The sequence below is a fragment of the Phalacrocorax carbo genome, chromosome 15, assembly GCF_963921805.1.
Source record: "Phalacrocorax carbo chromosome 15, bPhaCar2.1, whole genome shotgun sequence".
In the NCBI taxonomy this organism is placed as follows: domain Eukaryota; kingdom Metazoa; phylum Chordata; class Aves; order Suliformes; family Phalacrocoracidae; genus Phalacrocorax; species Phalacrocorax carbo.
The window spans coordinates 13,440,922-13,465,530 of record NC_087527.1 but is presented as its reverse complement, the minus strand read 5'-3'; the positions used below and the strand labels follow the sequence as shown (position 1 = coordinate 13,465,530).

General features: G+C 39.5%; 1 protein-coding gene across 5 annotated transcripts in view; it reads right to left on the bottom strand.

The window, feature by feature from the left end:
* Positions 1 to 8,221: 8,221 nt before the first annotated feature.
* SFSWAP (splicing factor SWAP) overlaps positions 8,222 to 24,609 on the bottom strand; it is a 50,020-nt gene continuing 33,632 nt past the window's right edge. For 3 of the 5 annotated variants that reach the window (XM_064466452.1, XM_064466456.1, XM_064466455.1), the window contains exons 14-19: positions 23,319 to 23,584; positions 16,916 to 17,071; positions 15,477 to 15,602; positions 11,594 to 11,764; positions 10,958 to 11,030; positions 8,222 to 8,631 (exon numbers count right to left, since the gene is read on the bottom strand). In XM_064466452.1, the coding sequence (XP_064322522.1) occupies positions 8,566 to 8,631; positions 10,958 to 11,030; positions 11,594 to 11,764; positions 15,477 to 15,602; positions 16,916 to 17,071; positions 23,319 to 23,584 (858 nt within the window). In that variant the 3' untranslated portion in view covers positions 8,222 to 8,565. The remainder of the gene's footprint in view (positions 8,632 to 10,957; positions 11,031 to 11,593; positions 11,765 to 15,476; positions 15,603 to 16,915; positions 17,072 to 23,318; positions 23,585 to 24,609) is intronic. The other 2 variants (XM_064466453.1, XM_064466454.1) reach the window with 2 other exon arrangements.

Sequence of the window (24,609 nt, the reverse complement as noted above, 5' to 3'; positions counted from 1 at the left end):
TACCTTTCAGTGATGTTTCAGAGTGCCTGTGGCGGTGCAAACTCCACCACGCTGCTGCAAGACAGCGAGTCTCTAAACTGAGCCGCTGGGGCATCTAAGTACTGCCCTGCCTCATCACGAGCAGCCAGTCCATAGAGCAGGGGGCTCTCACCCACGCACAACCTCAAGAGCTGTTCCTATTTCTGTCTCTCTGTGAGATGTCACCCACTTAGCCAAAGGAAAGAGCAAACTGCTTGTTGCTTCAGGGACACAGACAATTAAACCAAACCCCTAGTTATGAAATGCCATTCAGGCCATTTGCTCTCTACAAAGCAGGACCTACCTAGCTTAGACATTACAGAAAGCATATTCCTAGCTTTCCTAAATCAGCACTTCTGTGCTGGGCCTGGAGGATTGGCAAAAAGAGGAAGTTCAATGATTTTCAAGGCCAGTAGCTCAGTCATTTCTGGAAAGCAAGCAGTCTGATTGCACGCTGCCTGTTATCCGCAGCTCCATGTAAAGCAGTCATTATCTTGGGAAGGAACCACAGAATTGCTTCTGCCTCTAAAGATTTGAGACTTCATTCGTTGGCAAAGTTGCACCGGCCTTAAAATCCAGCAAATTTTCACTGTCACAGTATGAGAACAACAGCTTTTGAACACCACTTATTGTACCCGTGCTCAAAAAACTATCACAGTGACATCAAAATCATTAGGTTGTCAGAACCGAGTGAATGTCTCTCTGCCAGTTAAGAAACACTGGACAAATGCCATCAGATTCGCCAGCATTGCTCAATCATTTTTACAGTATTCTCTTAAATTCAACGTATAGTATCACTCTCTGTCCACTTTGTCTCCTTATCTACAATGCCTTAAAATAGAAATAGCTTTAGGAAAGGATGAAAGATGTGTTTAATTTTTGCCAAGTGCGATACCATTAAAGTCATTAGCCAATATTGGTTCCAACGGGAGATTACGAACAGCAGGAATTTAACGTCCTCTTTCTGCAGGATTAATAGATACATGTCTCATAATGTTTTTGTGCACACTGACAGCTTGAGGCTGTCAATTTCTACCATTTCCTGATTAAAAAACATCAGGCAAGCTTACACCCATTCAAGAAGCACGAACAGAAGATGCAACTGAAGACAAATCGTTATGTGATGTAAAAAGGTTTAAAGCATGGCAAGTTTTTGGCAGTGGGATGTGCGGGCTCAGGGAGCGTTTTAATTGGATCTCGAAGCTGCCGATGTTCAGCTAGGAGGTTTCCCAGGTCACATAGCGTATTATTTTATTTTTAAATGTATCTTTTATTAAGGGGAAGGAGTTCAATAAAAGCTTCTTTAGCACACTGGCTTTTTTCAGTCTTTGCGACAATTTCTATTGACTATTGTAGTAAGACAGAGAGCGTTCACCTTTGGACTCAGTATACCTCTGCAAAGCTATTCCACAGACACAGGGGACAGCTTCACCTAGAACATGCAGAGTGGAGGCAAACCCGGTCGCTTCCATCCTGATGAAGACAGCCAGCCTTGGAGCGTTTGCAAATGAACCACAGAATCGCTGAGGGTGGCAGAGACCTCTGGAGATCGTCTCATCCGAGCCCTCTGCTCAAAGCAAGACGAGCAGGGTGCCTAGGACTGCGCGCACTCGGGTTTTGACTGTCTCCAAGACGGAGACTCCACTACCTCTCTGGACAATGCCGACAGCCAGTGAGTTAGGCTTGCGCAGCGAGAGCCAGGGAGCAGCGAGGGCCAACTGCTCCCTGAAGGACAGGAGCTGGGAGCTCGGCGCGATACCGCAGGCGGCAGGGCAGGGACCTCACCAGCCCGGGCACAGCCCCATGGCGCCCAAGCGAGCAGGGCTGGCCCGGCTAGGATCAGCCCAGTCCAGATTGCCTGACAGACGTGTAGTGACAAGGCAGCTCTGGGATCAAGCCAGGGAGCCAGCCTGTGGGTCAAGGCCCGAGTCAGCAGGGTCCACAGGCAGGCGCAGGCATCACGGCGACGGAGCTGGAGATGGACACACCTACAAGCAGCTTAGCAAAGAGCGAAGGAGCGGAGCTGAAAGGTAGCCTCTGGTCAGAGGCTGTGGGTGAAGGTCCCATGTGAGGCTGGTCAGGACCATTAAGGTCTATTACTGCATTCAGGGCCCTGACAGCGGGAACACAAATGAGCTGGAAATACCTTCCTGCTGATAAACTGCAGCACAACTCAGAAGGACAGTGCGAACCCAAACACATAAGGGACCCCCACAAAAGAATAACGATCGTCTATTCTCTCTTTGCAATGGCAATCCTGAGAAAACTATTAACTTACAAACTCCAAGGCTTTCACAATTCATGATTCAACTGAGTAAACGGGTGGCTTCTTATTATGGAAATACATGAAGTGTTTTGTTGTGGGAATGTAAAACAATAGACTGGGGCATCTAAAGAACCTTTATTCCTCTGTCCGTCATTATTACACCAACACACTTAAATCCTGCATATTTTACCATAAGAATCCCAGGGAATAAGAGGTTTCCCCGCTAGAAATACACTTCTGGAGTAGTTGCCTTTTCACTCTGCGTTGAGTATTCACTGGGAGAAGGTTTCTAGGTGAGGTCAAGGTCACAGAGCTTTCTAACTTCTCTCGCAGCACAGACAGCTTACAATGGCATTGTTACAGTCCGTTTTCAGTAACGGAGGCTTCACCTGTCCCACCATTTTTTTAATCACACTTGGTGATTTGTAATCTTCACTGTGCATAAGCTAGGGCACTCAAAGACCTGAGGACAGCGTACTTTTGATTGTCTCAACAGCTTAAGGCTGAAATATCTTCTCACACTTACTCTACTCAAGGTGGAAAAAATATTCACCTTTTCATCAGTCCTTACAAAATGAATTTTTCGTTTCCATTTTTCCTTAGAAAATGAATTCAATTATTAGAGCTTCAGAAAGGAGGAGCAGAGAGCACAGATTACTTTGTTTCCTTCCTTGTGATGCCAAACCCTCTGACCTGTTTCTTGATCAGCATTAAGGTTAGGTTTTTTTTTCAAGCTTTGGCATTTCTGAAGGAGAAAAGCTGTTTTAACAAGCGAGAGCAATAATTTAACAGACAGTTACCAAGGCTACCATATCCTAATAAATAAAGTTGCAGATAAACATCTTTGGACTGCATTTTAACAAGAAACCCCAAATCCTCCTACTTTTAAATAGAGGACATATGAGCATATATGGGACTTGTCCCTAGAAGAATATATCCTTAGAATTTATTTTATGAGAAATGGGACAAGGAGACGCTTGGATGCCAAATTACGCCAGTTTCAGTGAAGTAAGGTATCATATCTGCCACTCTGTGCTGTCGGGGGAAGTCGGCGTCTGCCCTTCTCTGCTCTTGCATACGGGGATTTCTCTCACCCTACCAGGCAGCTGTATTTATAACACTGCCAAACATCATCAAGAAGTCATCATCACACTTTCTAGTTAGAGATCAACGGTTTAATACTCAGTCTAAAGAGAAAAACGAGTTGTTAGCATGCATCTAGATGTGCAGCCATTTTGTCCTTATCACAAAAAACAAGTCCTAGCACGTCTCCCGAGGAGAGTATGCAGGGATTCAGAAATGGCAGATTATCACCATCGGGTTTAAAAGGGTCTGGCAGAGCATTTTATAATGTTTGTCATGCTACATGTTCAGGATTAATTGTTGCCAAGAGATTATCATCTTCATTCAAATTAAAGATATTAAATTAATACCATGGAATTTTCAAGTTCACTGGAAGGTAAAAGTGGATTTGTTATGAACAGTCAGGACTTGCTTTAAGATTATACAGAATCCAGTAGGGTATTTCCATACCTATATTCACCTCCTGGGTAATCCAGATCGGGGAAAATTAAAGCAAAAATCAAAGACATGCTTTGCATCAAGAATTATCAAGAATCCTTCGATGGTTCAAACAGAATAACAAAGGCAGTACCACACCAGCCGGCCACCGGGAAGATTGAAACCTAATTAGCATGCAGGCAGGTATTAGTTTCCAACCAACCGCTCCAAAAAGCCTTCCCTTTTATACGTAATACTTCACCAAACTACACTTTTGGTCCTGAAGGGATTGGTCTAAAGGCAAACCAAAATATTCAGAACATGTTCATATTCAAATCACAACAGAAAAAAATTCAAACACTGAGCTTTCAACTTTGAAATTCTCCTAAATGCAGCTCTTAAAACAGATTTTCATGAAGTTATAGCCAAGTTAATTTACACGATGAAAATAAGGATGTCAGATCAGTGCAATGCTCTGTTTCATGCTGTCAGATCACGAGGCAAAAGAAAAATTAGTAAAGAAGTTGCTTTAGCATTTTGCTAACCTCAATCCACAGGTCTTTTACTTCTTTGCTTTGTATAATTAGTTACTGGGAGAAGAGGAATAGATGATAAACGCAATTTAATTGAATAGAAATTTAATTAAATAGAATTTCCCAATAAAACTTCTTCACAAGAGATAGTAGAAATTGCCTTAAATTCATGAAAACATGTATTCTAAACGTTATCGTTTGTTGCCCCACTGAAAAATGGAGAGTACGGTTTTGATTGCCTCTAATGCATCAAGTTTACAAGTGAGAAAGTGGAGGTTCCAAAATAATTGGTGTCCAACAAAACGTTATGGTACAAAGAGCTACAAGCGACAACAGATGTGAAATCATGATCACCACCAAGGGACCGCAAATACCCCTCACTGGCTGTCAGCTTCCTGACAGAGCCAAATTGTTCAATGCCGAACCATCAGCTCAGCTCGACAGAAGCTGCCTTGCAAGTGAAAGCAAGGTTTCTTCACCTGTAGAAAACCAAAAAGTATATACTGAGATGGCCAAATATTTTTAACAGTTTTTACAACAAACAGGTTGCCCACCAGCTGACTGAGGAGCCAAGCAGAAAGCTGCTGAACACATCTAATGAATTCAAATTAGAGCATCTTTAATACAAATTATTACTAATCCACCTCTCGAACTACGAAGATTATACCTAGATGGGCAGATCGAGCAAAGCTGATGAAGTCTGTACTGAGAAATATGCTCTGAAAGTAACCGGTAACAGGGACTGGAGGACAGAGGTATACAAGCACCTAGCACTTATCATCTATTTCACCTCCACTTGACAAAGAAAGGCGGAGAACTTAAGGCTACCCACTACCTCTGCTGTAGCAATGCCTGTGCCCTGTTGGCTTTGTTTCATCAAGCTGCCCCTCACTGAGAAAGAATGCCTCTAACACCCACAAATACCCAAGTCTGCAAATGATTTAGTGGCTCAAAACTTAAAGTTGTCCTTTTTCTGACAGCTCAGGTGAATCTGAAACTCCACAGAGAAAAAAACTGATACCTCCTGAGCAGCTCCTACTCTCTGTCAGTGGAATTTCTTCTTTTGCGAGCAGGCTACTCTGCACAACTAGAGAGGGAAGAAACTTTTGTTGTATAAACTGACAATTTTTTAAAATTCTTTTTATCTTCAAAACTATGATCTGGAACTCCCAAGACCCTGAGGAAAGACTGGCTAGCACATTCCAGACAAAAAGGCCCTTCCGAAGCACTTTGGAAAGCGAGCGTTAACGTTCCAAGTCCTTCCGCCGTGTTACCTGCGGGCAGAGGAAAGAATTCAAAGTACCTACAGCTAAAGAGTTGCTTAAATTACTGTATTTAACCAAATTTAAAGCAAAGCAATCTCACGTTGTATTGTTTCCACAAAACTGAGAAATCTGAAAAACTAAGTTGCTGACAGCTCAGCGCTACCACAGTGCCTTCCTCCCGACTGCTCGAAGCCCGCTTTCTTCCACCTGAACCTCTCCCAATTTCCTAACTCCCCGTTGTAGCAACCTCGTGTATCTCCCATCAGAAACAAGACTCTGGCAAAGCAGCCAGGAGACAGAGGGCCTTTCGGCCCCTTGGTGCGTGGCCACACTGCAAGGAACTGAGTACGTACGGTTTTCGTGGATGGGAGATGGGGTGGGAGGTGCAAATCCCTTTTCTGCAAAGCTCAGACCTGCTGCCTGTGGTCCCAGATGCTCAGACACGGTCCTGTAACTGGGTCCACAGAGAGGTCTCTTCCACTGAAAATCTGTACCGGGAAAAATAGAAATTTGAAAATTTTCCAGTTTGAAGTTCTTCAGACACTTTCCTGATACGGGTTACACATTCTCCTGATATACCAGACACCAGAAATTGTACTGATTGTATCAGCAGCTCCCTGCTGTGATACACAAGCAGTTACAACACATCTAGTGCCTGTGAAGACAGACCAAAAACGCAGCATCGCTTTCCAAATGTGAACACATACAAAGGAATTATTCTGGTAAAGCAGCTCAAGGCCCTCTCATAAGGTGAAAATGTCCATTCTGGTTGGAAAGAAAAAAAATAATGCAATAAAAACACTACTACTTTTTAAATTCTGGAGAATTCAACTACCCATGAGAGAGTGCTAAATGCAAACAAACCTTAGTAAACAATAAAAAGTGTACAAAAACGCAGTTTAATCTAAATTTTCCTGGAGCTACACGCTCTGTCTCACTTCATACTGCAAAAGGGAGTAAGGAGGGGGGAAAAAACAAAAAGGAAGAAAAAAAGAAAAACACTTGCTCACAGGGAGGCAAAATATTTTAAGTTGTCATTAAAGCAACAACCTTCCCAAAGAGAATAAATCTGCACAGCAGCAGCAAAACAAGCTGCCCAGTCTATTTTATCAAAGAGCTGGGCTTTTTTCCTATTACATGACAAACAACTGGCATCCAAGCTGCCAATTATTTAACCATGGTGAGATTTTTAACTCCATTTAGGAGGGAAAAATAAAGCTGCTGTAAATTTAACAGTGCACAACAATCTACAACAGCTGCCTACAAAATTTACTTTATGTCCTTTTTTATCTCTGTCTCTACCAGCGCTGTTTCATCAATGCGTAGAGAAAACACTCTCTCGCACTGGTTTAAAGTTATTTTTGTTCTAGTCAAAAACATTACAAATAACTTAGAATTAATTAGGTAAATGGTGGATAACTGGATCCTACATGACCACTGCAATGGCTGTTTCATCACAATTTATGTGCGCAATGAAATTTGTCTGCACTGGACACGGCTTTTTATATTGTTCGTAGGAGCATCAACTCTGCTAATTATTGCTGGCCGAAACCTGAAACGAAACCCGATCGATTATTGTTTCCAATGGTTTAAATATCGTCCTCTCGTTCCAAGTGAGCCCGGGCAAGTGGCACACCGACTACCATTTCGACCAGCACGTTACTCAAAGCTTGAATTACATCGATGCAGTTTCTCCTCCCCTCGCTTTGAACATAAAGATTTTTGCACTGGAGTTATTAATCTGTGTAGTTCTAACTTACCAACTAGTCTGTGAGTAAGCATAAACTACCACATTAATTTCTCTAATCCATCTCTGACCTCTACCCACTCTCTGTAAAATTTGAGCAAATTAGGACATGAGTCACTATAACCAGACTCTTTCTGATAACGGACCCCAGTGTTTTTCAGGCGTCATTAACAGCCCTGGTTCCACTCCTTATGGAATTGGATAACTGCCAATAAGGGCACCTTTTGAATGCACCAACTATTACAACACCTCAGAGTTCAAGCAGGCTTGGCGAAAAATTCACATGTGCCTTTTTGTACTCATTTTAAGAATATTTCAATTAAAAAATTCAATAGTCAGTGTGCAACAAAGAACATATAATAAACAAACGTGCAATCATCATACTGAGGCCACAAGCTTTCTGAAAAGCGCAGACCGGTGGCGTATGCCAGTAAAACGTAAGTCAGTAAACATCTTTCTCAGCTGGACGGAAGATGCTGAATCAGAATGCAGGGTTTCTGTGAAGTATAACTGTTGAATGACCAGAAAAATACACTCTCTCTTCTGTAGCTAACTAGAGAGGACAAGGCACACTAAGGCAAAGGGGCTACTGACCATTAGTTACTGACCTCAAAGGGACAACTCCTCAACTGGAGGCTCAGAGATCTTTCTAAATGAGGGACAGAAAATCATGTCCCTTGTCCAAAAACTGTCCGCTACTAACGCCCAAGCAAACAAGCATTCTCAGGTCGTTCTGTGCGTGAAGGAAGATAAAAAAGTATTTCTCAGCTTAAGGTGGCCAGGCAGGCTAGGCAGCTGTTATTTCAAAAAGCAGAAAATGCTAAAGAAAAACAAAATTAATTTGTAACAACAGTCAGCCACAAACAATTAAGGACTCCACAAAAACTCTAGCTAATGAAAGATGTTTCCTTCTTTATTATTGTGTAATACTTCTTTCACAGAAACATGGTATTTACAAATATACACATATAGACGGCTGATCATAAAATGTTACTGAAGAATTAGTCAAAAAATCAATTTACAAAAACCAAAAACTTTCCAAAGATATTCTGGCTGAAAAAGTTTAATGAAATTTCAAGGAGATGCTTCTGTACAGAAAGATAGGTTTTAGCTCCTTGAGTTCTGGTAATATTAGACGAGTCGTGAACCAAGTGAGCTCAGCTGTACATTTGAGATGAGGCAGTTTTTAATATTGTTCCTTTTCACACGATTTCTTGACGGTCAGTTCAACAGGTCTCAGGAGGCACTAGTGTGGATGTTTTTGGAAGCTGCAAGCATTGCTCTCACTTTGGCCATAAGATCCTGTAGAAAATAAAAGGAAAATGATCAGAAGTGGCTGGGCTTTGAACAGAGCTAAAGCATGTGATTGCAGAAATCTGCGTGAAAGGTTAGCTTATGCTCCCGTCACAGAACACTTGGAGTCACGAGCATCAGATGTGAACAGTCCCTGGGCTACATGAGTGAAATGATTTGGAGAAAGTTCCTACGACAGCAACTGTTTTTACTAAAATGCTACAGAGCCCTCTGTATAAATATTTAGAGCAGTTTCTAAACAACAAACCATAGAAATCACGTCAACTGAAATGGAAAGAAACCACGACCGTATCTTCACAAAAACGGTAATGAACACACAACTACTAACAAATGAGGGTTTGAAACAGGAAAAAAAAAGAAAAAAGAGAAAAGAAAAGAGAGGGAGCTGGTAAGAAGAGAGTGCTAGCAATTACGCTATAACATAAAGCCTTTTTTGTCTGCTTTGTAAACCCGAACCAAAAATTTACATAGCAGCGGTACTTTCACATACGAGAGAGAGACTGAAACATTAAGACTGTTGTGAAACCGAATAGCAACTCTCAGCCTTGTCTGAGTATCCAGTGGGAACAGCATTACAAAAGGAAATGAAGTTTCATGTCAATGGCATCGAATGATTCGTTTGCAAATAACGACCACAAAATGAAAAGTGTATCAGTAATGAATTAAAGTTACTTAAAACATTTCCTCACAAATGCAACATAAATGAATTAAAATCCTTAGTTCTTTAAAAGCATTTTTCAACTGAAGCTCTCAAAACACTTCATAGGGAATTCAGCATCATGATTCCACTTTACAGATGGAAGGATGTGAATGAGACAAGACACTGAATTGGTCCAGGTCAGCCAGCACATGGGCAGCAAAATAATCTTACTAATAATTAGGTAAATCACATTTCTTCAGGCCCTTAAAGACAAAAAGATGCTGAACTAACCAATGTTGGGAAATACCTTGCAGAGTCACAGAGGTTTTGCTCCTCTTTTTTACTTTCTGGAAATAGTAACCAAGAACTCCATTTCAATATAGTAATTTTATCTCTTACAGCTGCACCTCAAGCAAGCAGCCTACTACTAAACTAGCAAGTGCTAAGCCATAAGCACTATTTAACCCAAGAAATGCAGGAACCAATTGTCTTTGTCTGAAGGGTGTATGTTTTTAAAGGGTGGGATGTTTACTCTGATGGCTAAGATGTAGTTCCCATTTCATTTCCTACACCAGGAATTTCCATGCATTTGTTTGGTAGCCTAAGAAGTGCTATGGCGTTAATACTCCATTTTCTTCCTCCAGGGCCTGTACTTGCTGTCTTCTGTTCTCCTGAATGTTCTTGTTTCGGTTTTTTCATCGAAAATAGATCAGATATGGTAGGTCAGGTACTAGCCTATTAGTATTAACTCCCAGCTATCGCTGTTTCCCTAGTGGAACAAAATCTTAGAACAATATTAATTCATTGAAAGAATAGTCTATTGATTGGGAAAAAAAAAAAAAAAAGAGTATAAAAAGCAACTCTGATTTTATATTGTAAATTTTCCAAAGCATAATCAAGATCTTCCCTCCTCTAAATGTGCCATATTCAACTGAAAGGAAGTTAAATATACATGAAGACTCTAAGAGGATGAGTGAAATGTAAAAAGTGATACCATGCCGTAGCTTTTAAAAAAGGAACAGAATTATTTTGATGCAAGTTGAGTATCTTAAAACTGTGTTAGGGAAGCTGAATGCATTTAGATTATTGCACAGCATAGAGGCAAATGCCTGATATGCCATGATTCACAGCAAAATTGAATGTATCAACAAAATCATAACAACCATAGTTCAGAGACATAAACAGCAACAAGGGTAAGATAAGCGAGTTGAAGACACTGCTTAATGCAAAGCACACACTTACTTCAGTTTGCAAGAGGACATATTTTTCCTCTACTGCCAACACTACAAACTTAGCCTTTGCCAAGGTATTTCTCCTTCCTTCTTTCTTCCACGAAACTTGTTAAGAGCACTACATGGTGAGATGGGCTCTCTGTAATACCTGCTATTGGTAACTGGGGTACTGCAGCACACTTTGGGCTTTCATATCTTAACAGCGGATATCCTGCAGCATAATGAATTTAGCTTGGTCTTTAGAGGCTTGATTAAACTTGAAAGGACAGTAGCTAGAGGAGCCACAAAACTGGTTTCCTCATCAGCAAACAGATTAAGAATGACAATGAACATGTCTCCATGCCATATGCAAAGGTCAGAATTGTACAAGGTAGTAAGAGAAGAAAACAGTATGATGGACACGCTTAATTAGGCAACATAGTCTGCATTTGCTTAGTTGTACCTGAGTGATTTTACTCTGCACTGAAGACACGATTTCTGAAGAGATTTGGCCATCTTTTTCCTGAGAAACTCCCCTATAAAAGTGAAATATGAAATTCATAGTAAGTATTTTAAAAATGCATTTCACTCACCATCACGATTTTGGGTTTTACAGTACAAGTCTCACACATTAGTCACCAGTTCTTTCATTCAACTAGAGGCCACGATAAGTCACAGTCAGAAGAGTCACTCGTACAACTGATACAGAGAAATCTGAACAATGGCCTAGGAATTTTTAACTGGACTGTTCCACATTCTGTAGAAATAAGTTAATTATGGACCTTGCAAACACATTACAATTCAAACCACTCTATCAAAGTTCTACTTCAGAGTTATATCCCATTCAGTGAGAGTTTCCAATTTCTAACCTAGAACTATGTTGCAGAATTTTCTGCGCCAGTTTTAGTGTAAAAGTATGTGGAGATGTTTACTCCAGTAGGCAAGACCGATGCACACAGTGCTGTGCTCCCAGGGTCTTCTGCTTTTAAAACGCACACATTGCACCCACACACAGAGCTCCTCACCATACAAGTCAGGTATGTGACCTAACAGGCAAGAGACATCAGCACTGCAGTATTACAGTAAAAGACCATATTACCTGGAGCGTTCCTGGCTGGATTCCCTGCTCTCCACAGGAGAGACACTAGTTGAATGTACAGAATTTTTGTGTGTGGATGGTTTGCCTGGTGACATGGATGGTGAAGGAGACCTAGCTTTAGACTTGGTACGTGACCTAGACCGCCTCTTCTTCTTCTTTTCATGGGGACTTCTGCAAGAAGAAAATATTTTATTGAAGAATATTTAAAGCAACAATACACTAGCTCAGTTTTCAGGCTTCTAAAAGCTTATGTAGCCCTCTTCCACAGGATACATCTCACGCATTCAGCCAGCGTTAGAGTCTTACCCCAATACCACACTTCTATGGTTCTGCAAAATACTTTTCCAGAAGCTGTTTTTAACATACTACATTAGGCAACTACTAGTACTTGGGGTTCTCACTTGGAATGCTGCTTCATGGGTACACAGGCATTACTGGCCAGTATTTGATAGTTTGAAGGTTGACAATGAGAAGCCTTTCACTGGAGATTTGCAGAACGACTTTGCTAGAGGGAAGTTCCTTCCCAACAACATCAGACAGAATATAATGAGAAACGTAGGAGTTTACATCCCTTACATTTTTCCTAGCTCATAAATGAGCAAACCATGGAATCATAGCTACGCAAAAGATCTACAAGGCAAATCCATGGCTTGCTTGTTTGCTTTTTAGAAGAAATTACCCCTTTCATTGTGATTCAGTCCATCATGCAACAAACCACAGGCTCAAAATTATAAACAAGCTCTTGTATGCCACTCAAACAAACGCAGACTTCGCAACATGTTTTAAGTGCAAACTGTTTATGACTTGGAAATTAGATACACAAATGTTTGTCACTATGAGAGCTAGAACAAAGGACCCACGGCTACCTCACATGTTCATTATTGACAGAAGGGGAAAACAGAGGTAGCCTCCTCATACGCAGCATGAAGCTCAAAGAGAATTCAATTAGTAATATCCCAGAGACGGAACTACCACAATCTTTATGCATGGTTATGAATTTATCTCTGTATGACTTACATACCAGTATTGATATTACCATAATTAGAATTACTAGAGTAATGCCTTCATCAGAGTTAGGCAATAGCTCATTATGGGCATCCTTCTCTCGCATGCACTGCTAGAAGTCTGTTCTGAAGAATGTTGTTGAAGCTTCTGGAATATCTTAAGACACTGTAAAACTATGAGATATCTTTTAAGTATTGCATTACTGGTTCCTTTACTTTGATTTTCTTAGGAATTTGCTACTTTAAAAGCAGCTACACTGTAACATATTAAATTCCCATATAAACACTTTGCACCTCTGACGCTTAGAATTTTATATAGAATTTAACATTCAAGACTTAAAATTGCAAAACCTCCTTACACTTTTCTTGCATAAATAATCATTAAGTGGCAGAAGAAAAACCCCACAGCTCTACCGGCCTCTAATGTTTTCATGACTATACAAAAAACATGAGCTACAAAGTCAGTTATTCCTTGACTAGCCAATTACGTACTCTAATTGCTCGGTTTCTTAAAACATCATAATGTAATCAAGCTGTGAACGTATTCCATACTTAACTCTTGAAAAATCATGCAATAAGAATATTTTACAGTAAGTTTTTTCGGTGTTTTTCATCTCAGATTATGATGAACAAACATCGTAACAGCTGAATGTGTCTATCAATTTTCTATTTTTAGAACAGCCGTTTTGCTAACACTAGGCTTATTTTTAAATATTTTGCTAGGTACAAAGGCCAGCATAAAAGAACTATGCGCATTCTCTGGGGAAAGGAATTCACTGCAGTCAGATTAAAACACTAATTTACATTAGACTTCTTTTTAAAGCAACTATGATGGCAACTGAGGTACCGGATAAGCAGAAGAAAAAACAACTGTTATATTTATTCTGCAGTACGCTTCATTCTGCAAGCAGCGAGCCAGCAATTCCCAACCAAGACAAAGGAAAGCATGGCCTCCTAGTTCTTCCGTATCTTCTTCTGGAAATACACCTACAAATTTACAAGCAGGGCTAGCTATTGAGCATCACAACTGACACCAAATTAATGCCCTGAGCAAGTTTAAAACATTGCAGTATTTATTAATTCTAATTTTCAGTCCTCTGACAGTACTGGATTCTAAGGCTTGCCTACTAAGTGCAACTACAGTTAATAAAAACCACTCAGCTGACTGCTGCCGCCTAAGAATGAAAACTGCTCTCAGTTATCTGGCAAAATACACATCACTCACTCGTAGAAAGCCCAAGTAAACTAATTAGCTTTTACCAGACCCTGAACCCAAACCTTGCTTCCATTACACCATTGTGAAGAATCTAGTCCGTAACTGAAGATGAAAACGGGTCCATCACAGCATCTACATTTTCACTTGAAAATGAAACACGTCAGTCCTACCAGGGCTGAAACAGCAGGCTTTCTGCAATCAGAGCTGCAGAATATCCTCCTCTATGTTTAACTACCATATTGTTTCTTCAGCCTACATTTTTTTGCACTTACTGCCATATTTTGTGGTGTAGTGTTCTGCTCTCCTGTCTGAGGCCTAACAAAAGTTTACAATTCTTACCTATATATACAATATTGTTTAAAGGGGAATCTAGTTTGTTTCACAACTGTCATCATAATTTACCACCTGGAGTGGCGTAACTCTAAAAATAATGTATATCTTAGAATGCTGAGTGGTCAAGCAGCAGACACACCAACACTGCATGAAAAATAGCACAGGGCTGTGAAAAAATTCTTGTGTGTGCTTATAGGAAGAAAAACATTTTAAGCTTCCATGTCTTTTCTGCTTAACCAAATTTGCATGGTGAATTCCACAGAAGCCTCTATCATCTCGAGTTGATAAATGTGAAAAACTGAATTAGTTAAAGTATTCTGATGAAGTTCTCAATTATACATACCACACATCGATTGATTAGAGGCTGTCAAGAGATGGAAAGAAACACCAGAAACTTTCTCGTTTACGTTTTTAAAGGTAAAGTTTTAGGTTTAGTTTAGGTATTTAAAAATAGGTTTTTTAATAATCATGAAGTTGAAAGTGATTTCTTCCCTTCCTATTCCACAAGACATATGGAGAAACAGGTTAAAGACTAAATCTTCACCAATGAGGAGAAAAATTCTGTATGCTCAGTTTAGTAACTTCAGTGAGTTGGGTTCTGTGCACACTTTAGGTGTGCACGTAGACAAGCATGAAAAATTGTCACTTCTTTGCATGTTGAAGACACAACCTGCCACAAAACATTAGAGACACAAAACATTTCAAAACCTTCTGGGCACACACTTTGCAGATGTTTTCCCTCTGCAGTTGGCAAGCTGAAATACTGGCCGGTAGGCCATTTTGATTATCAGAGGTTCAGAGAGACTATAGGCAACGTGCTCTCAGAAAAGGCACCTTTTGATTCATATTCCATATTTCACTCTGCCAGTAAAATAATTGCTAAGTGTAAAGCATGCCATTTACTGAACTGGAGTTTCCCCGTATCTGTGCAGATATGATGAGATGTCAAGCAATACCAGCAGGAATAACATAACACAACACCACTACGTGACCATATTGCTTGGACAAGCAGAGCAAGAGAAAATGACCCAACCAGAAGGAAATATGAAAGTCCAAATAAAATCTGAACTCCCACAGCCAGGAGGTAGTAGCGTAGTCACATTCACTTATTTGGTTGTACGTTTATTCTTCAAATACAGGCAAGAATGGAAGAAGAATGAGTAACTTATTTTTTTTTTTCTCCACGGAAGTATTTGCCTATTAAAATAAAGCTCCAGAACATTAAAAAACCCCTGTAAGTTCTACCTAGGGAGTATACAACAAATCAGGCAACATTTAAAGTCTCTTATGAAGCCAGGACATAACCCTCTCCAGGAGCGGGTATACTTACTTGGAGCGGGGACGTTTCCTACTATTTCCAGGACTATTACTAATACGGTAAGCTGTCGGAACGCTTCTTTCATCTCTCCGCCTTTCTGGTGTGTGAGCCCTTCTCCTAGGTGACCTTGATCGCGACCTAAGCAGGAATAAAAACATCCAAAAGTTTGCTTTTTGTTACTTTTTTCCATTACTTTCATTTCAGTGGAATTGTGCTGTCACCAAACGCAAATATAACACCTTTCAAATGCCTATTTTATGCCAACATGGGGTATTTATTCTCCAAGACTTGTCAGCTGCATAAAAATTTCTTACCCATCCCAGACATTCAGGATGTAGTTATCGATTGCTTTTCGCTGCCAACAGTGGGGGTGGGGAAGAAAATTATTTTTTGGTATTGTGTGCTAATGTCAACTTCTGTATTAGCAGGCAGGGAAGTTTTACTTTAGTCACGTCACCTTTTGGGCAACAGAGTTTACTAACGTTGATATGCCGAAGTCCAATTTGGCTCAGGGCCTGGGACTGCCAGGCCTGACCTTGTCTTCTCAAATTAGTGGTATGTGTTTAGAACTGCTGCATCACAGAGATAAAGACAAGTTTTTTGTTTTCAGCCCATCTCCAACACTGACAAGTCCAGGAAATTTTCTCCCTGATGCTGCAGGATAATCCTAGCACAGCCAGTATTTTCACCTGTGCGAGTGTCCAACAACCCATGACTGGTGTTGTTTGGCACTAGCACTTTGACTTGAGATATTTTTCCTAGAAAAGTGAGAGAAAGAGATCAAGAGGGAATAAAGAAAGCATGCCCAGTTAAGATCAGAGATCAACTTAAGAGCTTAACTCTTTTTCTCTGTGATTTGGAATTAAGTGGATGTGCAAGTAAAACCTGAGTACTTCTTAATAGCAAAACAAATGGAATGAGATGGAGGAGAGAGGGGAAGATGGAGAAGGGGGCAATTCAGGGGCCCAGTTTGGAAAAAAGAAAAAAAAACAAACCCCAGATCTGCCCCAAATTCCTGATAGTAACGATTAGTTTTGTTCTCACTAAAATATATAGTTCTAATTAACTTTACTTCTATTTGCTTATTTATTTTAAAGCCTTTCTTATTTACTACAGGCATGTCATTCCATGTATACCAAACATTCATGTTCTTGAAAATACCTATTTTGTAGTGACTAAAAGACAAGCTATTTGTGAAATCACTGATCTTCAGCAGACTCACACCATATCTATAATATATATACACACACACTCCCGAGCCATTTCTCTTACACCTACAACAAAAGAGATCAACTGAAAAGGAAAAAAAAAAAAAAAGTAATCGCAATGGCAGTTAAGTGTTGCAAATTAACTGCTTTGTCACTTAGAAATCTGATCTTTACCAGGCCATTCAGAAGGATTAAAAAAGGAAAAAAACCAACAGATTATAAAGTTTGGGGTCAGTCAGACACCTTGACATTTTACCAGGATTTCCCTCAAAAGAGCTCCAGCAGTCAAATCTTTTCGTTGTCGAAGTTGCCTGATAATTTTCCCGCTCTGTTGCTGCTGCCATTGATGAGCTGCTCAGACTCGGCTCCATGCTCAGTGTCCCTGTGGATGCTGTGAGTCTGTGATACGGAGGCACACACTTCACATTCAGAATAAAATGTGCTAGTTTTGGTATTAACTAGAATCCTGAAAAGGCTCAGTCCCTTAACCAAAAGCTGAACCTTAGTGAAACATGCCTATATGGACCAGCCTAAAAAAAGTCCAAACAATCAGAAAGAAAAAGGCATTAGCTTCATTTTTATGAACTGATGTTTGTGGTTCTACAACATTCTTCCAATCACCAAAAGTTAAGAACTTTGGCCATTAGCTTCAAACAATAAAAAACAGCTTAAGAGTTTTACTGCAATACATCAATTATTAGACTTTCATTAGACTGTTATTTCAAAAGGCACTCTACTCCTTTAAAGTCAATATCACTTGTATTTAGCAGGGTCCCAAAAGTTCCAAGGGTTACGAAGCTTGGCATGTCTCATTACAAACTAGGAATTAAAACTACATGAATAGACACTGGCTCAGCAATAAGAGAATCAGTTCAGAAGGAGGAAAAAAAAAACCCCAAGCAACCTTTTTTACAACAAACGGCTCTGCCAAGTCTCTTAAATTCCTAACACTGAGGCAAAAAGCCTCACGCAAACACACACACAGGTGTACTTTATCCAAACTTATTGAAAAGTGACCTGTTAATAAAAGCATGCCACTACTAACTCCTTTTTATAACTCATTAACTGCATAAATTACATGGCTTAGGACTACTCTATTACTAGACAGTATAAAAAGGATCAATAGCAAAGAGAAGTTTAGACTTTCCATCTCTGCTCTGGTTCAAAATGCACACCCAAATTTCATCTAACCAAATCACTAAATCATTCCGTACATAACGAGTGCCTCTGCTTCCCTTCCTCCCCTCTCTCTCTCTCTCTCTCTCTCTCACACACACACACACAAATACATCATTAGCTCAGACCACGCACTACAAAGATCTCTTGGTAGAAAGCAGAGGTTCAGAACACCACTGTCATCATTCACGCTTACTGCCAACCACTGCGGAAGGTAACCGCTCAGCTAGCACAGCGCACTGAAAACTCCAGCGACTGACAACCTCCGCGTCTCTGCGGAGCACCACTGTCAGGTACGTTTCACATCCAGCTTTTTAATGGTGCTTTGAAGTCGATTAGGAAAAAAAAAGACACAGATGAAGCGCTTACTACAGACAACCGAAAGGTACCAAAGGCTGCTTGTTTTCCAAGATGTAACAAACGCGCTCCATCTTTGATATTAAATACTTATTTGCAACAATTAATTATCCCTTTGGGACTAACGGCTCCAAAGCGATCCCCGCTGCCAAACCTTACAGCACTTTTGGATGCAGTTTACTGTTTCCACAACTTCTGTTTAATTTAATCTGTCCTGTTGGTCTAGAACTAAAACTGTACGATACCAGGAGCTTTATGGGACTAGTTTTGGTACAGAAATTTTGTTCCAGAAAATAGCATGCATTTATACAGAACTGCTGTTAGCACACGACATGCCACAATTAAGCCAATACATCTGGGTTCCTTACGCAGCTACAATTTTTTAAACTTGTTTCTGTAAAACCAGTTTGGTTATGCTACTAAATGAATATCCAAAACATGCTTTGCATCAACTTCATGTTAATTGAACACAGTTTTTCAACTTTAATACTGCTGAAGATGCATTAGAAAATATATTAAAAAAGCAACAGTACAAAAATTGTGTCTTACCACCAAAGACTATTTTTAAATGAAGCAGAGCCTCTAGACCGCTAACAATGCAATGGTACACCCAAGTATACTGCAAGATTCATCTGAAGGATTTCTAAGCACAATATGCATTTTAGAAAAAAACAAGACACACAAACCAAAAAGGAAGAGCTTGGCAAATATACCGAACATCACTTGAACACAGAGCAAAGCAAGTTACTGCAAATTTCTGTGCTGCCCTTCACTTCCCGCATCTCATTCCCTATTAACTTGTCACAATAAGGTAAAGGCGATTTTTAATCTTACTTTTTGAAACAAACTTATACCATTAAACTACTCAGAGTTTTAAAATAGAAGCTCAACTAACGTCTATATGGAAACCTCACAAAAATCTAAGGCTTTAAGACTATTCCCCAAATACAGGGTATGTGCTGAGTGGTCATTATTACAATTTAGGGATTGCAGTTCATTATCATCTGAATGCAATATAGTCCAAGGAAAAACTATGAAATAATAAGCATAGCTCCTCTTTTGGCTGTCACAGTTAATTTAAACATAATAGGTTAAATAACTTCAAATCCAAAATACTTATTTTCACTGTGCAGATACTTTAAACCTAATAAGGTACTCTAAGAAAGTTACGAAAGTTTATTTATTTAGAAAAAGATCTTGTTTGTTGTTCTAAATTATTTGGTTAACAGAACCTGAGCAGTAATTACTACACAAAGGGAAAATTCCAGCTTTTTTCAACTCCTGAGGTAAAATAAAGCATCAATAAACACCTTATATCGAGATTTGTAAGTTGTAGGTAGAATATACATTTTGAACAGAATAAAATAAGGCAACAAAATCTCAAACATAGAACATTAGAGTGAGGCATTCAAATAAAGCACAGTTACTCAAAATAGGGACGTTTCAGTATTATTTAGCATAGAAGTCCACACAATAAAGACTATCTCTAAGTGCCACCCACTTAACACAAGATGAACACATTAACTTCTGCAAATAGTTTAAACTTTATCCCAGGAGGGTGTGACTCTACATAACTATTCATTCAGCACTAAGCTGTAACATCCAATGTTTTGGGAATCTAGGAAAAAAATACTGCTCTAGGTGAAGCACTGGGAAAACTGAAGAGCAAAGCGATGTGAAAGGTGCCATATTTGAATGAGACAAGACAATGCATGGAAATAATTTTTTCTGAATCAACACTAAATGTATAAACAAGTTTCTTTTCAAAAAGAAAGAAAACCAGTCATATCTTCTAGGCAGGCAACAACATTTGCTTTTTTTTGGCAATTACTAAGACAAGGCATTATTTTTGCCTAAACATTTGAGAGACAAAACACATCGGTATCTGACTGGGTTATGAATCAGCCTCTCATTCTTCATTACTCTACAATTTTTCCGGTTTCAGGAGCAAGAGCTTTAATTTTGGGAATACAGTGAGTATGTTAAGGCATAGCAAACACCTCCAGTAAAGCAAACCTTCAATCATCACCATTTCTTGTACAATGTGAGACCACGTGGACTCTAATTAGAAAGGCAGGGCTAGAAAAGACTTCAAGAATTAAGGCTATTCAATATTCTCCAAACTATAATTCTTGACAAAGAAATTTCCCGCAGTGGAGCATTCACAAGCTGTATTAACTACCTTTACCACTGAGACACTATGAAAAGCTTTCTAGTCTCTCTGTTACCAATTTAAATCCATTACTTATTGTCCAAACCCCAAGGACTGAAGAAGAATGTTCTATTCGCTCTTTTTTGGCGTACATGAAGACTCATTTCATCTTTCTTCAGTCTTCCCGAACAGTCATTCCAACTCTTTTTTTCTTTTTTTTTTTTTTTTTTAAATTCTGCAAATTTTTTTCATGATTCCTTCTAAACTTCCTCCAGCTGGTCTAATTCCTTCTAAAGGATGCACAAAAACTGTATACAGTACTCTAGCTGAGGCCAAACAGAAATTATCATCTTCCAGATGAGGAGACACTTGATGCATCCTGCGTAAGACTTGCTTGTCTTTGCAGACTACATTAAAGTAAACCAACACAGTCACTACATTAATTATCACATGCAGGAGAAAGGTATTCATTACAGCTGAATTACAAGAGGTCCTTGGGCAGAAGTTTACCTTTAGCCACGTTGCTGTGAAATGCTATAGATAGGAAGGTACACTCAGACTTCTAACAGGTCTGCCACCTGATATAATTACCACTAAAAGCATTTCATACGGCCTGCAAAAAGCTCAAAGGGAATGGGCACGCACTCAGGACTGATGATACTGCCTTAAGATCCCAGGAGCAACGGGGTTCTGAATGGGAGAGAGACATTCCAGAGCGCTTTGCTTAAACTGGTACTCACAGAACAGAAAGACGGGCTGAATGGAAAGCCCTTTCCCATTCAGCTCTAACTTCTGTCAAGTTTTATAATGTGCAAAATGTTTTCAGTGCACGACGTGGAACAGCTGTTCTGAAACAATTTTAAAATTCAGCTAGGCAGCATCAAGCTTATTGGTCTTCTCAGGCTGCAGAATTCAACAGCTGATCTAGGAAATATCCGGCCAGATTTAATCAGGTGTTGTGCTGATTCATGATGTTAAGGCTTTTATGCGCCTGTTATTTGATTGGTGCCAGGAGGCATGCTCTAGATGGCACGCAAAGGTTAGCTCCAGTAGATTAACTATGCTTGGTGATTTTTGTGCAATTTCTCCACCAGCTGAGCTATGGCCACCAAAAAAACCCTCAAACCCAATCAAAACGTTATGAGACTGTCCACTATGTATGTCGTAGACTTCAGTAGACTGTTGTTTGCCTTTTCACCAGCAGAACCTAATGTAGACCAGTTGGTGGAAGTATTCAAGCCTCTGTAAAGGACCTGATATCTCCCTGAAGTCACTGAAGACGTATCTCAGTATACATCAAACTGGACTTGCAAGTTCCTGTTAATCCAGTTACTGCTCGATGCAAACTCGTGCAACATGCAGGATTATCTTTATCCTGTTGAGTAGCATACCCAAGTACTGGTAAGGATCTTCTCAGGTGATTCTTTGTCCTTTTTGAGGTACCACGAAGATGATTTTTTTTTTTTTTTAAGCATTACTGTGATGTTTCTCTTTGGTTTTACCATGTATCTGTAAGATCATGGATAAATATATGCAACATAGCTTGGATGAAGCGACACAGATGGTTCAAGTGAAGATCTGGCTTGACAGGGAGTTGAAAAGGTGAGTGATTCACCTGAGACTTTTCCCCAAGATATCCTTAACCCAGAGAAGACTTGCATTCACTTCTTAAACAAGGAAAGCTTCATTCAACATCATTCCCTTTACACACTGGTAAGCACAGAAAAGGAACGGCACACGCTATTTTGGAACGTGCCTTATAAAATAGCGCATCATGACCACCTACTGTCAAAGGCAGTCAAATAAGCAGCATGTCAGACTGATGTTTTCAGCCCGTTATTGTCATTTCATTCCTTGCATCTCTGAATAGCAGAGATAACTTCAGCAACGTACTGTATTTAACCTTAAAAATCTAGTAAAAAACAATCTGTAACACGTTAACAGTTACTCACGTTAGTGTAGTTAGGCACTTTGTTAAACAAACAAAATCGCACAAGGAAAATATAAGATGAGAAGTTCTGTCACGTGGCTGTAAAGGGCTAGAAGCTGTTCTTCAGGAAGAAGCATACATGTCATAGGCATGGCCACGAAGATAAAGGAATGTATGATTTTGCATGCATCACATACATATATAACTATGGTAGTATTTATCTGCACAATTCGTTTGAACTACAAGTTACTTAAAATGCTGTTCTGTAGCATGATCCAGAGAATACAACCTCAAGAATGAGCCCTTCCTACCGACCACAGTAACTGCAATGTGGCAGGGCATTCAGATATGACAGATTTTACAGGCAGTAAACTTTAAAGGTGCCTAGACCCAGATGTCTTAGATGTAATTAACAGTATTAATATAACACAATTATATCATATTATAGCTGGACAATTAATATGGTGAATTTAATCTCATTAATGATTAAATATAGAGTTAACTGCACTGGGCCACATTCTTGTATAGCCCCCCTTCCTCATCAACTCTGCTTTCACCCTTCTTGGATTCCTGTCATATCTCTCCTGCCATTCATCCATCATATTTTTTTCCACACGCTACCCAACTGCTTTTTTTCCTTCTGAGCTTTGCTGTTCAACCACCCAGTTCTCTATTTCGCACCTTAATATCGCCTGGTTACTTTATTCCAGCAACAGCCACAGACTTATTAGCAAGTTCTCTTCCTGCTATAATCACATTCCTACATATTATTGCCAGGTATTTCACAGACCAGAGTGAAAAAAGCATTTACTGGTACAAAGTTTGCACTATATAATTAGAAATTAATGATTCATTATTTCATTAAAACTATATTCAAAGACCTTCCACATTTGATGATATTTACTGTCTTCAAGGTGACTATACCCTTCGTAATGGGTGCAAAGACAGTTATATAATGGAAGAAGTGCAAAAATATTTTAAGTGTTAGCCCGCACAGAATTCTAAAGAATACATTTGGTTTCCAAACCCACCTTGAATGCCTGACAGTTCTATAGGCAGTGGGAAGTGAGTGCTTTGCTTTTGAATGTGATCTAGATCTGGACTTAGACGATGAATGATACTTGAATGGCGATCGAGATCTTGTCCGAGATCTTTTCTTGTGTTTTTTCCTTTTCTTTTCTTTTTCTTCATCCCTAGGAAGTTCTTTGCTTTTGCTTGAAGGCCTTTCTGTTTGTTTAACTTCCAAGGTGGGTAAAGTTCTGACTGCAGTCACAGGACACGGTATACTATTGACGCTCTGAAATCAAATGTAAACAAAGAACAGTGTTCAGTTTTCAAAGTTGCATGCAAAGTTTTAATTTGAGAAGGTCCTATAAGTGTGGACAACACAAAAGCATCTCTAGTCCTTTACACTAAATGAAGGGCTACCTCTACTCCTGTGCATGCCACGTGCGCGCGCATTCTGGCAAAGAAGCTTCAGATATCCTGCTTGGTAGAGTTGCCAACATACAATATAGGGTTTTTTTCAGAAATGCTGGATAACGAGCACAACAGTGAGAAAAATAATAACTAGCAATCACCTTACATTTTTTGACTCATGAAAGTGTGTGAGAAATACATCCATCTTAAGAAAGTAGCTGTTAAATCAATAACAATCTAACCTCCCACTAATGCTTTAAAACCTCGCAGTGCTGCATCAGTATTATGTAAAGTGTACATAAGTAAGGCTGACATCTTGAAAAACACAAATCTAGTAGTATTTAACAAAGGCCTATACAGTTCCCCAAAGATACATACGCAAGTTGGGATATATATGCTAAAACTGTCAGTTTAACTAGGACATAGTTCTGGAGTTTTCGTCTTTAAGTTTTAGAAGAAATATGTCCTAAGAAATGGGTACTATCGGGTGTCTTTTCATCTGTTTACCCCTTTTATTTAAAAAAAAGTATAAACCTGAAAATACAGTCAGGAACTACCAACATTCAAAGTTAAGTTTTAGTGTCACTTTCATCCCTAAACTGAGTTGTTCAGATTACAACCTCAAGGAAAAGAGCAAAATTAATTAGTGCCAATACAAATTATTTCTGCACTTTGCCAAAGAAATGCTTTGCATGTAAAGGGTTGTGAAGATCACAGAAACTGTTAGTCTCAAAGACACAACAGATCCATGCACGATTCATGCTCAGCGAGTAATTTCGACTGCAGTCAGTTAAGCAAAACATACCATATTTCAAGAAATATTCAAAATATCAGCTTGTACCTGAGAGAATTCTGCTCAATACCTTGTTTAGAACAATTCCAGCCAGGCACTATAGATATGCC